Source organism: Vanellus vanellus (genome assembly GCF_965231255.1).
Source record: "Vanellus vanellus genome assembly, chromosome: 13".
NCBI lineage: Eukaryota > Metazoa > Chordata > Aves > Charadriiformes > Charadriidae > Vanellus > Vanellus vanellus.
In genome coordinates, this window is record NC_138918.1 from 19,656,634 (window position 1) to 19,673,697 (window position 17,064).

Below are 17,064 nucleotides of genomic sequence, written 5' to 3' on the forward strand. Positions count from 1 at the left end.
ACACCACAAACGAAAAAACCCAAAACAAACCTCAAAAAACCACGCAGGAATCTTAACTGCAAGGTATTTTTCCTCTGCCTCGGTTGTTCAGAAGACCACCCCAGGTAACGCTCACAGCACAATTTTCTTTGAACTTGGGTTGTTGGGTACCCCCCCTTCTTAAGTTAGATTTCTCCCGCAGCTTAAAATACCAACTCAGTATGATGAAGAACCGCGACGTTCAAGCCCAACTACGAAACGGCTACCTCGAAACTCAAGTATTGAGCTGAAGCTGGCGCCGAGCTGAGAGGAAAGCAAGCGTTTCCTGCACTAAAGAAAATAAGTCAGGAGTCCGTACTATATTCTTAAATATGGTTTAATACTCTTCTCCATTTCTGTACATCACAACACCAAGATATCACTGCTTGGGATCTCTCTGCAGAGGCTATATAGTATGCGAAGGCTAGGACTTTTCACCCCCGTTTAACGTGTTTGTATGTGTAAGTGTAATACATATCAGTATATATTGATATACACATCAATATATAATGCAATATATATCACCGAAGAGAACACATTGATTAAAGAAATACAAAAAATTTGGCATCATTTCCAAACTTAAATAGTAAAAATAAAAACTACAAAAAGGAGCTGCATACCCTAATGTATCATGTGAAACAACAAGCAGTATATTCAAAAATGTAAATTTACATCCAATTTTTTTTTCTGGTCTTGTCATGTCACATTAGACCCATTTACAATGGCAAAATCCAGAACATACTGCTGTGAAGACCGCAAATGCGCTCAAACCTGGGTTTGCACAAGTGTACGGCGGACCCAGTCACACCTTCCGTGAGAGATTCCAGCTTAGATGTGAAATCACCGGCAAAGCCACCCGCCAGGTTATAAACCGGGGTTACAAGTCGTATTGCTCACCATGACAGTAATTTTGGACCTCAAAGAACAGCGTGGCAGAAGTTTTACGACAAGCTCCCCCTCCATTCAAGTGAAACAGGATTATCAGAAAAATAGGCAGGTATGCAACTTGGAACAGAAGCTGCTTTTGATGGCCGCACCGGGAGTGATGGAGCCAGTGAAGAAGAGAGCTGACGGGCACTGGGATGTGGCAGCGCCCGTCAGAAAACCCAGTAACCCCCAAAAAGAAGCCAGCCCTGTGCATCATCTCGTGCCAATGTTCCCTCCACCCTCCGCCTGCCAGACCGTCTGAAAAACCCTTAGCCGTTTTCTAGTAGGTTGAAATGCATTCTATATAGCAGGCGTGACAAAAAAGCTTTCTCGAGTCTTGATGCAACCAGAAGTTTTAACCCCTTAAGGGCGCGTTAGAGTTCAGCATCAGATTTACAGGACACTTGTGAGCCAAGACACCAGACTGCCTTAGTGCTGGGAGATGGATGTCCCCAGTGGGTTGTGCTAACATTCAGCGTATCGGTATCGAATGCTCCAAATGCACCAGCACTAAGGGTTCCGTCAAGGACTCCCCTCACTAATTATTCCTGTAAAATACCCGCTTCCGTTAAAGAACTGTGGGTTCAAATTCACATAATCAAGGAAACCTTACGCAGTCCTAAAGCAAAAAGGAAAAACTTAACTGAGAAACAAAACAAAGTGTACCTTACTTCACTTAAATCATGTTTATTTTTGTCAAGACTGAAAAAAAAAAAAAAAAAAAAAAAAAATATATCCTGAAGGCTGCACTGCTCAAATCCCAATTAAGCCCAAGACTTCAGCAGCATTTTCCTTGCAATCAATGAAGTGCGTTTCCTAGATTGTAAGAGCAGGGCTTCTGCAAATAGATTAAAGCACGTTTGGCTGGTAAGCCTCCCCAAACCATCTGAATTTGCAAGCCACACGTTATAAGCTAGCACTCTAGGTAAGTGCCTTCTCATTCTTTTGAAAGGAATGAATGGCTCCGGTTTCATTACGTTTCTTCTTCTGCAGTCTAAGCTGAGAATGCCATGTAAATGGGTCACGATGCTGCAAAATGCAGCGATTGATTTCTCCAATCAAAGTAAAAAGAAACAAACCAGTAGGATCTTACTTCTATTAATTTTTTTGAAGGAAGAGGTTTACAGCAGTTAATGTATCATGAAGGTTAAAAAAATCATTTTCATAAAATACAAGAGCAACCAATTTCACCATTGAGTAAAAGTAAAAACTGGGATTCTTTTTAAATTAGTCCAAAGTGGCATATAGGAACTTAGTAGTTTGCTGCTGTACTGACACTATGACAAATCAAAGTGTAGGGTTTTGCTTTTTTAAATCCAATGCTCGTGGATCAAGTTCTGGAAATGTTCCAATTCTAAGGCAGGGATCTGTTGTGTTTTCCACCATGAGTTTGCTCCTTGGGTTGGATGCTGGAGGGGCGAGGCACGTTTTGCCGGACCCAGGTCGACTACCTAGTAGTCATCAAGGTCAAAAAATTCATCGTCTCCTCCTTGGTATTCCATTCCCTGGAAGTCCACTCGGTACCGCAAGATACCTGGTAAAAACAACACGGTTTAGCTTCTTCAAAATTCAAAGACGTAGAAAGGCATTTTAAGCAGTTTACCAAGCCCTGTCTTGCACATCAAGAGTTTCTCAATTAAATTTGCAGAAGCTGACTTAGCGCTCGTATTGCACCTCAGGCTCAGACTGACGGCAGACATAAAGCTACGGTGAAAACGCCACATCCACGGTACAGCCTGATGTAGCTTATTGCCAAAAGGAAGAGATACCTACCTGCCCAGCACAGACCAGCTTTCTTCGGCAAAAGCTGAGCCTGTTCTGGGAGGACCGTATCTCCAAAACCCCAGTAACGGATTATTTAGCCTAATATAACCGCTCAGACGAAGGCCTACCAGTTAAATTCAGGAGGCAGCTGGCACTGAAGTAATTTTTACAGTGGAGTAAAAGCAGTATTTAGGGGCTGTCTTCCTGGACTCTCCCCACCCCAAACACCAACCTGTGTTTCTGGGAAGTTTTTACCCCTGAAAACATTTACTTAGGTGAAGGGTATTCAAGGAGTGTTCCCTTCCAAGTCTACAAGGACTGGAGCATAGTAGGAAAAAGCATCCCACCATGCAAAGAGGCTGGATCTGGCGGGACAGGAAGGAGTGGAGTGGAGCATCTCCCTTATGAGGAAAGACTGAGGGAGCTGGGTCTCTTTAGTTTGGAGAAGAGGAGACTGAGGGGTGATCTTATTAGCGTTTATAAATATATAAAGGGGGAATGTCATGAGGATGGAGCCAGGCTCTCCTCAGTAGCAACCAATGATAGGACAAGGGGTAATGGATTCAAGCTGGAACACAAGAGGTTCCACTTAAATTTGAGAAGAAACTTCTTCTCAGTGAGGGTGACAGAGCACTGGAACAGGCTGCCCAGGGAGGTTGTGGAGTCTCCTGATGAACATGATAGTTTCTTAAACTGGTATCGTGACTAACAGGAGTAAGATTAATCTGCTTAGCTTTCCACTTGTGTTGGCACCAGATTATCATGTCAACCATTAAAAAGACAAACACATTTTTCTCTCGCAGTTTACCTCCAATTCCTCCAAATCCTTTCACAAATTGGGATCCTTCCTGTGATTTGTCTGTAACAATTTCCAATGTTGCTCCAAATTTCTTGTAGTTGTTTGCAAACCACTCCAGAAGGGGCATACTTTCTATCAGTTCATGTTCCTGGCCAGTCTATGTAGACATTTGAAGGGGGGGGGGGGGGGGGAGGGGAGAAAAAAAGTTATGGTCACTGCATGTTAGGCACTGAGAAAATTCCTACCAAAAGTTGTCTTTAGCTTAAACATCACTCCTCTTTTGAGTCTTAAGACAGAGACACCACCCTTCGTGCTCTGCAGGCTGGAGCAGCCCCACACGCTTGCCAGGGTCCAGATGGGAAGCATTCCTGACACATGTATCAGACAAGCGCTGGCACAAGCAGAAGGCTCCTGGTGCTAAGAAATTAAATACTGACAGACCTTGTTTTGGGCCTCCATGCTACAGAATTTAGAGCAGAAGCAAGAGAGAAAATGCCTTGTTTATTCCTCTGCTCAACTGTCACCTCAGGCTACACTCTTAGTTTTCACTGTTTCTTTGGATTTGCTTTATACCCTGCAAACAGTCCATCGCCACTCATCTAAGCAGGCAGTGTTTACTCTAGGAAACACTGAACTAGGCAAATACAGAGGCAAAAAGTAGAGTTTTATAAGCAGAAGGTCAAGTGATTATTGGCATAGAAACACCACATTGTTGCAGATAACATTGTAAAACTTCCGTGCACAGAAGGAATTAGCAGTTACCCCACCAGGAGGGAAAACAGCTGGCAACGGCTGCCCTGGCAGTCCTAACCTCAGACAGAACCACCCTTTTTACAAGGGACAGGCTTTTTTGCCCAGCTTAATCCACAAAGTAATACAGACCCCCCCTGCCCCACGAGGATTTTTTTGACCTGTACAGGCAAGAAACTCACAGGCAGTGAATGACAGATCCACATTTCAAATATACTGAGAAGCAAAGGCTCCCTTGCGCTTAAATCCATGTAATAGTTTCTAGCCTCACAGTTGTTTTGTATTGAGGAAATCAGTACACAATAAGCATGGAGTAACAGTTTGGGACCTTAGCCTGCATGTTGCGTGGTGGCTACTGAGATGTTCTAGCAGATGGTTTGACGGCAGTCAAAAGCCCCATATTGCCTGTCACTTCAACTCATTTACACAGCTTTGGAATTGGCAGCAGGAAATACTGGAGAAAAGCAAGCCTAGAATTCAGGGGTTACGCTGAAGGTGAACAGGAAGAGCCACAGGCTACAGTCTTGAAGGCTCATCTGAGTGCCATAAAGGTCATCACGCTCACGCGCTTGCAACAAACTAAGCTCAGATATTCAGAATGCTGCACCAGTACACTGAGAATAAATCTACAAGCCCCAAAGCCGAAATACCTCTTTATCTGTGAAGTGGGATTTATCCTTCTCTTGCTCTGGTGTCAAATACAGAATCTTCTCTTCTGCAAAGGGAGAGAAAAAAAATAAATTACATTGGATAAGACTACCAGATGTAGGTTCAAGACTGCAAGAGACTGACAACAGTCAGCAATTACAACAGAGAGGGTTTGGTCATTGACACTGCCTTCCTTCCAGCTGAAGCTCTAAGGGAAACCAAACAGGGCACACCAGTAGAGAATAACTGTAGTGTCAAAACCAATAAAAAAAGGCAGAGGTCCTGCTGTAAGCCTGTGGTTTGTCTACAGCCAGTAAGAATTGTGTTTCTGGCCACCGGGGTCAAGTCAGCCTTCCCTCTATAATGCACTGGTAGTACATTTATACTTACACAACTGAAAGTTGGGCTTCATGCTAGCTCTGTGACAAACTGCCACCCCAGCACGGCGATTCTTTCTCCACAGTGGAAGCTTGCTAGTTTCAGACTTTTCCCCCCAGAGTAGCTGGGAAGCTGCAAGCTAGTGACCCGCCTACACAACATTCCCTTGATCTAGTCCTTCAAGATCTACTTAGGGAATTCCTCCAGCGTAATCTACCCAAGTGAAACGGCTTAGGTGTTAAACCCTCATGGACCTTTAAGTCCGGCAGAAGCGCTACCTACCCTCCGTGCCTTGGCAGTGCAGAACGTATCTCATTATATCCAGATTTTCATAGACTATCAGTATCTCTACTGCTCCCATTTCCAAAGCTTTTAATGTATCTTCAACGCCAAAACAGTACTTCCCCGTGTCCTGACTGATTTCATCGAAGTATCGTCCTGCAGCCAGGATAGAAAGAATGAGATTGTCACGAATACTGACCTTGCCGCATGGATTTTTAACAAGCCTGATTTGAATGTGAGAAGAAACTGGAAAAGGAGACTGCAATGCTGCTGAAGGAAGCACAGGATATGATAACATGTCAAAGCATGTAATTTAGAACATTCATCGGCAGAAAGTCAACTCCAAACACTGCCCCGTTCAGGAATCTCACTCCATTGAAAGGCTCACCTTCGCTATGACACAATCAATTGGACTAACCCACCAGAAGGCACTATTTAACTTCACTCTTTTCAGCATAAGGTAGCTACTGTTACTACTGCCCTCTCGTGCTTTTAAATTAGCAACGTGTGTCTGCTGACAGTCAAACAAGAGACCATTTCTACTGCCATCTTAATGCAAAAATAAATCTTAACGCTCATCTTGCTGAAGATGCAAATGATCTCAGGAGATACTTTTTTCCCCTCCCACCCAAAAGTCACCTAAAGGCCTGAAACTAAGGAGATCTCTGATGAAAAGGCAAACAGAGAAGATCCAAGAAGTTTTGGGGAAGGGGGAGGGGGGGGACAACAACAAAAATCCCCACTCCTTTAAGTCTCATTAAGTCCTGCAGCATTTGAGGAGGAGTCCATGTAACAGAAAGAATCGCTACAAGTCACGCTCTGTCCAACTCAGAAAGCATCGCAGGGCTGAGGCAGCACACAAAGGCATCAGCATATCTAGTCAGGCATATTTGGCTCAGGAGAAGGCTGAGCGTGTAGTCACATACCTATTAGTTTCTTCTCTTGAATGAATTTCACATTGGAGAGGACCTCAGTTGACAACTCAATTGCTTGATTGAATCCATTTTCTCCTCCATATGAAATGTCAACTAGTTTGAGCACTTTGGATTGCAACCGCTGAACAAGAAAAAGAGGAGACATGAAAAAGTCTATTACACAGCACTGCCACAAGACTACTTCACAATGCCACAAGAGTAAGTACCTGGCAAGAGTCACAGCATTAATCTATTTTGCTTCACTTGCAAGCAGAGGTTCTGAGTCAGAGGGACCTCTGAATGCTTAATACTGAAGTACAGTTTTCAGGCAACAGGGACACAGAGATTAGGTTTAGTAGAATTAAATTCCAATACAGCTTCTACTTTAGATTTGGGAACACAAAGAATGTGAATGCCAGTTCCGAACCAGGGAGGACAGATTTCTTATTAGCACTGTTATTAAGAAAACGAGATCTTACCTCCTCACAGTGGGTACTAGGAAAGGGAGATCTCTTTCGGATACATCAGATTTTTAGTTTGGATCAACTTGCTTAAGACACCAAGATTACGTTCCTCCCAAGATGCGTCTTGTATCAGAGCTACTGCTAATATCACCATCTTACTACAGACAGCTTAAACATTTGGGCTTTGCTCAGAAAAGGTCACTCACCTGATCAAACATGTCAGATTGACTTAATTCAGTTTTGAAGTCAGCTGATCCAGCTAAAACGAGACCAGCCACGTTCACCTTGTCGCCAGAAATGAACAGTTGCACAGCCGTCTCTGCTACCTTCCTTACGTAGTTGTGTCGTTTTTCCATTCTCAAACGAGCAAAACGCAAGGCAGACTGACCTCCTCTACCTTTATGGAAGAACAGACATGAAGGTAGCAATTTGGAAGTCATTTCATTTCAGGAAGGTTATCAAGTACACGGTCCCAACTGGGCCCTGAATAACTTGAAGGCAAGGGCAGACGCAGCCTTCAGAATTCATTGGCCACAAGCGGAGCCGGGGGCACTCATTGAAACAGCAAGTGAATAAAGAGGGTTCATTCACAACAAGAGATTTTTCTCCATGTATCCCACAGAGGGAAATATGTTAGAAAAAAAAAAAAAAAATCCCACAACCCTTTTCTACACACTCGCATCTCCCTATAGAAATTCTGAACATCTGTGCACATTTTCTATGACCTGTACCTTCATTAAAAGCCATTTCCTTTGTTACACTGCCCCGCATACCTTTCTTGTTGATGCAATGCATCCCAGCAGTCTCTGCTGCAGAAACTTACCGGGGGAGACGTTTCTATTTCATTTTGTCCCATCCTATTCTACAGAGAAGGACAGTAAGCCAGGAGTAGCTAACAGACTATCTGCTGAATTCGTCAGTGGCTCACTACAATACAGCATCAGGTAACAGAACTAGAACTTCGCTTGCTCAATTAGGCATCTGGGCTTCTTGCAAGCAACAGCTTCTTGCTTTTCACTGCAGTTTGCACGCAACACCATCAGATGCAAATTTTACAGACGCTACCAAGCGGTATTACTGCTCGTGCTAGTCGTATTTAGTTAAGACTGTCCCAAAATCAAGTAAAGGGTCACACGCGCCAAGAAATACAGTGCCACTTTAAGAAGATCAGCTGCATATTACAGTGATTCATTAATTTTGACAGAAGGCTCAGACTAGAAGCTTTGCTGTCAGATTTGAGGGGAGCAAAGAATTGAGCAGAGCTAAACACCTACAGGCCAAGTTCCCTGCTTCTACCCTCACATCCCACCCCACGATATTCTGCTGCAGTCTAGAGAGAGACTAGTGCGTTACCATGCTTCTTTGGAAGATCCACAGTGAATTTGTGCAGGACTTCTCTTGTGTTTCCTTGAAGAGTTCCAAAGAGTGCACCGCTACCATCTATTACAATAAAGCCAAACTTGCTGTCGTCGGAAAGCAGCGCTGTAAGAGCCTGGAACAGAAAACGATGTCGTCAGCAGCAAGCACCAGTTTATTAAGGACCCGGGTTCAAAAAGGCTACCAGAAACAATACACCTCAATAAATTTTAGTTCCATAGATGTTCACCGCTGTTTTTTCTTTTTACAAATAAACTAGAGGAAGAGCAGCAGATTCAAAAGTTGAGACTATCCAAGATTACTGTCTCAAACAACGCTGCCAAGAACAGAAAGAAAACTAATGTTTAAGCTTGATAACTATTTTCGCAGCATTACCAGTTCATCGCATGATGTCACAGGCAGGTGTCAAAGCAAAACCCTAAAGATTGGCTCTGGAACGTGTTAAATGAAACAGATCACACCTCTACAAGGCTGCATCACCTCTCTGGTTGGCAAAACTGGAAAAGTAATTTGCCTGGAAAGCAGAACTTGCTTAATTCGCTGATCGGACTATTTGTCAGTTCAGTTTTATACTACAAAGCACCAATACAGACCCGCTTTCAACTTGCCAACTACCACAAATACTGGTTTGCTGCACCTGCTTCAAGAAGTCCCAAAGGTAGAATGACGAAATCTACAGTGGCTATGACAAATTCAGCCTTACACAGCAGAATTAAGTTACGGCAGCAGTAATTATTCTGTGCATAACTGGCTATAGAGAAGACAGCCGTAATATTTGCTGGAAAATGAAGCTATCCTTCAATCTTCTTCCCTTTAAAGGCAGCAGCTAAATTCAGCCTGTAAGGTCACTTAAGTTGAGTAACAACTAAAGCGCTGCTTAGTATCAAGGCTTTTGAGTTACTTTTGTCCAATTTCCTGTCCAGCGAAGATTCTGGTGGAGTGGGACATCCCCAAGTACCCAAACTCTGCATCCTTTTTCCAAGGGAATCTGTCAGCTACTGCTCCCTCAAGGGCAGGTAGGCACATTCAGCACACATGCCCAACAGACGTAACAGCAAGAATCCTCTTTCTGGCTGGCAAAACTACATCAGCAGGACAGAGAACTTGCCAAATTCCAGATTGTTTTAAGTCACAAGTTTAATACTGAAAGAGCGATGGCGTTGGTTTACTGCACAGGACCTTTAACTGCCTGCATGCCCGATTATTGGGCTGGATGGAAAGAATAAAAACCATCAGTCATCTTTATCCAAAATCCACACAACCCAGTCTACAGCTTTCAAGCTTAAAAGAAACAGACACTAAGATTTAAAGGAATCTACTGGCCAAAATAAATATTCTGTATTAATTCCTCAGCAGTGGGATGAATGAGAGGAGGAAGTGGCATATTACATTGCAATCTATTTAACTGGGACAGAGCCAAGCAAATCGTGTGACTGGAATGAATGCTCCAGCCAAGGTATCAAAATAAGTCATTGTAAATCCTACCCTTCAGACACACATCAGGGTTCATATCCCTCTTGGGAAGTTACTTTGGTTTCACACAGGCAATAAAATATCTAGAGGAATTCTTATCAGATACTCTTTCCAAGCAGCAGATGACTACAGCTCTGATATTCCCGATTCCCTCTTATTTTAATAAAGTATCCAATGATCATCAATTCCCCCAGTTTCACCTTCCTTAATTCTAGGTCAGCAATTTCACTATTTGACCTATCAAGCACAAAAAAGAGACTATTGCTTTTATTCTGTTCCTTCAGCCTGGGCTGAGTTTCCTCTTCGCAGCTTCAGCCTAAAGGTGAAGATCATGTCCTTTTTCTGCTCCTTGACATGTCCTCACTTTCATAGGAAATCTGTTGATGTACTGAGCCAGATGCTCGGTACATCATGTTGAGTTCTAGTTGCACAGTGAGGGGAATCACTGGGTGTAAAGCATGGCTCTACAACCAAACGGGACAGATATCATGTACTCAAAAGACACAGGAGAGCTAACAGCCCATGGAGAAAGATGCCATTAGTAATCACATCATCAGTAGTAACAATTACCACAAATTCCTCTCAAGTTATTGTCACTCTCTTACTGAACAATGCTACACACCAGCAAGAGTGTATGTACAGCTGCCTCCTGGGAACAGCCCGCTGGGCAGCAGCTACTTTTTTTTGTTGTATTGAACCAGTGCCCCGAGGCAGTAGCTGCAGCCAAGACCAAATTAATGCCTTTCCTGATAGGGCAGAAGGCAACCTACCACTGTCCACCCACTGCCAACAACTGTAAAGACAAGTATCCCACTTGGCTTAGCACCTCTGGCTCTCTCCCGAATTCTCTTATTTACCTCTTGCTTTCAATTACCTATGGACTTATGGGCTCAGCAGAACTCAAGGGCTGTACCTGTGCACAGTTTTGTTATTCCTGCTAGGTCAAGCATGCATTGGGATTCCATCCTTGGTGAAGAGACAGAATAACAGGGACGTACCTCCCCTGCGCAACAAGCATACCTTTCCTTCCTGTACTCCTACCCTTTGAAACCCAATCATGGGTCAGACCTCCAAAAACCCAAGCAAACAAGTAAAACTACATCACTGAAGGGCCCGTCGAGCCCATGTCATAGGGGTTTGATCACAGGCAATTAAGTCTCAGTCCACATATTCATCGTGGTGAACGTCATGGACGTGAAAGGCAGTCAGTCAAGTCATCTGCCACAAATATTGAGACCTCCGCAACTGCCAACACAGCCAAAACAGACTTACATGCAATAAACTGACTTCATGCAGTCAAGACTACTGTAATCCACATTAATTTAACTATGCCTCAAACCATTCATTTAACTAAGATAAGTAGATGTTGGATAAAAGTAATCCCACTTTACCCCAGATAGATTAGGCACACGCCAGTTCTCCTTCAAGGGTCTCAGTTAACACATCTGATATCAAGACTGGCAGCACTAATATTATCTTGGCATTACGTTAAGGCCTGGCTTGGAATAAGCTCTATGGGCCTCCAAGGTTAAGAAAAAAAAAAAAAAAACAAAACAAAACCTTGCCTCTAGTTAGAGAGAAAAGCTCATGTCTGTGGGTTACACAAACTCAGCAGTTACAAGCTGGGCCATAAAGTCAGCTTTAGTAGGAGCTGGACAAGATCTCAACTCCTTTCAACAAATATCACACATTTCTGAATAGTGGCCAGTCACAAGCCATCCAGTGGCTTCACCAGCAGGATGTCTTAATTAAAGCCTGCTGTTCTACAGACCGTGGCCTCAAGCACATCAAGGATTGTTCCAGCAAGTCTAGCAAAGCAGCCTGACTTTGACTACTGTAAGACCAGCAAGCAAGAGGAGACTTCTTACCTCTGTGTGGAATTTGTTGTCACACAAATACAACGACGTATTGATTGGTTTGAAAGGTTCGAAGTCAATGTTGACTTTCTTCTCTTTTCCTTCTTCTGTCACAATTGTTCCACAGTAAACAACCAGACCATTTGGAGGTACTATAAAGGACACAATGCAATTTTAGATCACTAGGAAATATTGCAAGCTGTACCCATCAAAAGCTAACTACTAGGCCTTGACACTTAAAGCAGAGTTGAAATTCAATTTCCCAAGTTTTTTTTTTTTTTTACTTTCCATTTCCCCCACCTCATTCCCTCCCAGATCTCTACAATGGAAAACAAACTAATTTAGTGCACCTATACTGAACAGCTTGGAGCAGGAAGCTAAAAGGTAACACTGATGGAAAGACTTGCAACAAAGCTGCAAGAACGTGTACCTGTCTGTTAAACCCATGAGCTTGCATGCTCACAGAATCCAGGAAAAGGCTGAACATCCCCGTGAAGCTTCCCTAGTTCTTATACAGCAATTTATAGACTGACCATCTCAATGAAAGTCACTTGACAGTGTAAAGACAGTAATGATGAACTCTTTTTCCAGTACTCATTTTAGATGGCCAGGGTCTATTTCCTCCCAAAATGATGGTAGCTGCACAGCAGCACGCATAAGGCATATGTAAGTTTGTGCTTGATGCAAACCCACTAGTTTAATGCACTAAACTACAGCTCTTAAGACTGGCCAAGTTTAGAAGAATCAGCACTGCTAAGGACAGAATTGCAACCCCGCTTAATACAGCCAAGGACCATTCTAGTCTCAAGGTCTACCCCTGAAGTAGCCATCCGTGGGCAACATACCTGGAATATCAGTGCAAAACAGCAGCACAGGCCAACAGATTTGATTAGCAGAAAAAGTGCACAATGCAGGAACTTAAAGCTGCTTCCAAGTAAGGGAAGTTTGCCAGCATCCATACAAGCTAGGAGTTACCTTTGTTATAGAGTTTCAGTCTTTGCTGTACAGATGTAATGGCTCCCAGTACTGAAAGGCGATTCACTCGAGACTTAATGTTGGAGGCGGTGCCAAACTCATCCGCTAACATTTTTGCCACTCGCGAAATCTGGTCTTTGGGGGGAATGATCAACGATATCATGCTGGTACCATTGCTGAGAACGGAAAAAAGAGGGGTTGTGAGCAGCCACCAGACAAAGCAACAAGTATATTCATACCATATTCCGTGCACGCAGCCGTCCCTCCTCCCTCCCCCCAAGGATGCTCCACTTCACTGTTATCTGCATAATTCCCCTTCTGCTGGAAAATAATGGGAGAGAAAAGAAAATAAAAAACACACTCTTCAGAGGATTTGAGTCCATAACCAAGTGTTCACGTTAGCCAATACCAAGCAGGTCCTCCAAAATCTGCTCGTCTGACCTGGGATACTACTCTGGGAAGAAGAACATATGTACAAGTTAAGGGCTGCAAGCTAAAGGCATGTAGGCAGTCCCCAGCAGAGATTATTTAAAACAATGCATCCACATACTTTAAGGACATTTTAAAGCCCGTTCCATTTGTTCTCAGACAGCTGGAGCACTAGCCAGCCCAAGTGCTGATTTAACACTTTGTTTTCCTCAGATTAAGACAGAAAACCGAACTGGAAGGGTCCTTTTGGAGCAGTTAGTCTTTTCTACTTTCCCACTGGCATTCTGCTTTATAGACAAGCTCACCCACTCTGGCAGCTGCTTTAAATAAAGCGTGCTTAAGTACATGACTGCTAGCTCAGAAGCGCCAACCCCAGGCACAGAGTCAAGAGATAAGACACCACAAATCACAGAACTGGCTTAAAGTAAACGGGAGGGGGGAAGTAAGTTTGATATTAGTTTTTCCTATGGCTTTGGGGTGGGTCCTGCAGAGGTCTTAATCCCCAAAGTAGCCTCATGGTTCAAATCCACCCAAAGCCAAAATGAAAATCAGGGAAGTTCCTGTCTGCCTTCCAGCAGGTACCTCCCATCTGCCATTGAGTATCCCAGATGTGTGAAGTGCTGCTTCTGCATTGTCTCAAATTTAACCCAGACCTCATACTTCACATTAGAGTAATGGCATAAAAATCAAATACCTCATCGTGTCCTCCAGCACTCTCAAGGGCAAACCACCTAAGCTCTGTGAAAAGACCTCTACTCATGATTCTGAGTCAAAGCACCAAAGCGCTCTTCAGCCATAAAAAAAAAAATAATATGGGTTTTGCTCTTTTACATTTCTTACAGTAGGACAAGACTAACACAGTACCTGCCTGCTGCTGTTTCGGATTGTCATGCACTAGCGTCCTGAGTGAAGTGTTTGGGCTACAGAGACAGCAGGGAAGTGCTTTAAAAAGCATCACTTCATTAGCCTCTTTACAAAAGTTGTACAGCCCTCTTCCAAAGATCTTCAATTCAGGCCAAGTTGAAACGGATGCTGGTAGGTCAAATAAGTCCCTGACCTTAAAGACAACTAATTGGTTTTAATATCCAAGATCCCCATACACACTAATCAAGAAAGTCGCAAAGAGACACTTGCATGCATTATTCCCAGAAGGAGCTTTGAGCCATGCTGACAGTTATCAGACTTCCAGGTCACACCAGCCAAGAATACTCCATATACCACTCAATTAAAGCAGTTAGCTACCCCAGTGAATGGCACAAGCCTTAGGGGAGATATAATGGCCTATCATCCCCAGCAGGCTCCTTTGAGTAAGAGGCTGATCAGAATGAAAGCAACTCTTCCTGACTTTTCTGAAAGTAGCACTCTTGAGGTAAGCTCACGCAGCTCATTTCTTCCTCTGAAAGAAGAGATTCTCAACCTTCCCAGAGATTAGAAAGCTCTGCACATCACGCTGAACTTGCTGCGTGAACTAAAGGCATCCCCATGTGGCATGTGGGGGACGGGACCGTTATGCCCCTTGGGCGCTCCATGGCTCGCCTGCTAGGAAGAGATTCCATGCAACTTTGCTGTACTGAGGGTAGAGGGGAAAAAGAGGGGAGCAGGTCACAGTAGCACAGAGGAAGACTGGGTGTGCCCCCCCAAGACCAATTCTTCAGTAAAAAGGCACTTGTAAAAGTACATTTAATTAAACACCCCTCAAGTCCCAGTCCCCGGCCTCCTGCTATGTTCCACTGCCCCAGAAACACCGGCACTAACTGAGCCACTGGCCAGAGCACAGCTCTGATTTCTGTGAGCCGGCGGGATTGTACCTAACCCAGACCTTGAAGGGGCCACCATAACCGGTGATTATTTATATTACACACAGCGTCTTATCTATAAGGTAGAATCACGTGTGTCCGTCAAATCACCGTTCCTTAGCAACACCCTGCCCAAAGCACCCTGCCCGAGGTAATACAGCGGACTTCGCAAGCCCTCGTGATTTATTACTGCAAACAAGTAAATGAAAAGGGTCTCCTAGATGATGCATTCTCCCTCATTTAAGTGTCAAACTAGTTTAGCACAGCACAGTACTGTTCTTGGCCCAACCCTTCAGCAAATTCCAGCTTGGATTTATATCCAAAAGCACCTTCCATTACCAACATCAAGTGCATTTCTTGGGTTTGACGTGCTTTAGCCACTATTTACTCAGCCAAAGCTATTTTAGGCACTAACCGATTCCTGCAGAATCCAGCAAAAGAGCAGGCGTGCAGCTTGCCACGGGAGCAGCGGCAGCCGGAGGAGCACCTCGTGGCACCTGAGGATGCCAGAGCCTGGAGCACAAGGAGTCAGCAAGCTCGTCACCCCGTGTCCCCAAGCACCTAGCAGCCCAAGGGGGCAGCCCCCGCTGGCATGCTGCTGCTGCCGCCTGCTGGGTACAGCTAATCCACCCAGCCCAGGAGTTCGTTAGGCAACCTAATTGAAGGTAACAGTCAGCATCCCCTGCTCATCTCCCTCTTCCTTAAACAGGCACATGGTCAGAATCTGATCACTAAATTAAGACCAGTTGAGACCAGCAAGGCACCAGCTGAAGCAGATCTGCACACAAGCTACCAGGATGGCTGCAGAACTCTCTTGCACACCACGAAGACCATTTTATCCTACCACAGAAGAGTGGGTTTTCCCCTCTCAAAGCAAGCTTGTACCTGTATGTGACCTTTCCACAAGATGGCAAGGTCTAAAAAAACAAAAAAAAAAACCCAACAACAACAAAAAAAAAAAACAACACCCACACACCAACAAAAAACCCACAAACAAACTAACAACCAAAAACCTGTGGTTGCATCTGCTAAATTCACCACAATGAGAAAAAAAACATAGCAGAGAGTTTCTAAGGAGGCTGCTGTTCAAAAACACTTTGAAAAAATAGGTTATTCTGCATAGTAATACAATTTCCAGGTTTCCTATCAGTCTTCGCAGCCACTGTGCCTGAACAAGACGACAGGTATTTCTGCAAAATCCCATGCCTCCTCCTCCTCCGCAGCCACTAGATGAGCTGCGTGCTGGGTTCTAGAGTACCTTACCTCTGGGAGCGAGGCAGGGGAAACCATTGCTGACTACGGCCACCAGAAAAGGGGCCTTTCCAAACAGCAGACCTAGAACCACCAGGCTCTGCATGAAGCACATGGGACGTTTGCTGCCTGGCAGGCCACCGCCAACCACCAATCCCCCGGTGAGCACACTGCCAGACAGAACTTCATTACAGAATTGTTAGAGTGAACAATTAAGTAATCAATCCAGATTAAAGGCAGTGCTCACACTGGCAGCTTGGGAATCAGACGCGCAAGGAGCCGGTTCTTCGCTGTATCATCCCCAGCGCTCCCCCAGGATGGATGGACCTGAAGCACTCCAGATTATCTTCTGCTCAGCAGGATCCTGATTTCAAAATGAAGCATTGCTAAGAGGTTTCCCCCCGCAGTTTCAGTGCACCCAGGACAAATTATACTAGACCAGCTGGAAGCTAATGCTTTCAGACTGAACTGAGCCAGGGAGTTTTAAGCAGCTAGAGACAGTTGCTGTCCCTATTCTGGGCTAAGGAGTGCCTGCAGAGCAGCCAAATAGCTGCCGTTGTAATGCAAGTACGCACACCAAGACCCGAAATGCTGGGAGAAGTTTGCTTTGTGAGAAACCGGCACCCTGGCCCACAAGAGCACAACACGTGCCACTGCACAAGAAACCGGAGAGGAGAAAACAATTAAAGGCATTAAGGGCACATGTTCACACACTACAAAGAAACAAGGGGGCAATTAAGTGCCAACCTCTGGAAAGGTGGAAACGCTTCACTGTCTGGGTACTGTGGTTACTACTCACGCTGTGCCAGCCCTGCCAGTAATTGGCAATTAGCTCAGATTTAGCATGGCCTGGAAGGTATCAGCATCAGGCATCTCTAGGATAGATGATGATGATGATCAGGGCTCCGGCTTTGCTCCCAGACCACTGCAAGTGGGCTCCAACAGCCTGCCAGAGAGCTGTTT

At 44.5% G+C, this 17,064-nt stretch overlaps 1 protein-coding gene across 2 annotated transcripts in view; it reads right to left on the reverse strand.

The window, feature by feature from the left end:
* Positions 1 to 337: 337 nt before the first annotated feature.
* ETF1 (eukaryotic translation termination factor 1) overlaps positions 338 to 17,064 on the reverse strand; it is a 28,040-nt gene continuing 11,313 nt past the window's right edge. The window contains exons 2-10 of one of the 2 annotated variants that reach the window (XM_082490042.1): positions 12,626 to 12,801; positions 11,663 to 11,802; positions 8,298 to 8,436; positions 7,151 to 7,341; positions 6,493 to 6,622; positions 5,567 to 5,722; positions 4,909 to 4,973; positions 3,518 to 3,665; positions 338 to 2,479 (exon numbers count right to left, since the gene is read on the reverse strand). In XM_082490042.1, coding sequence (XP_082346168.1) covers positions 2,397 to 2,479; positions 3,518 to 3,665; positions 4,909 to 4,973; positions 5,567 to 5,722; positions 6,493 to 6,622; positions 7,151 to 7,341; positions 8,298 to 8,436; positions 11,663 to 11,802; positions 12,626 to 12,801 — 1,228 coding nt within the window. In that variant the 3' untranslated portion in view covers positions 338 to 2,396. The remainder of the gene's footprint in view (positions 2,480 to 3,517; positions 3,666 to 4,908; positions 4,974 to 5,566; positions 5,723 to 6,492; positions 6,623 to 7,150; positions 7,342 to 8,297; positions 8,437 to 11,662; positions 11,803 to 12,625; positions 12,802 to 17,064) is intronic. The other variant, XM_082490043.1, reaches the window with a different exon arrangement.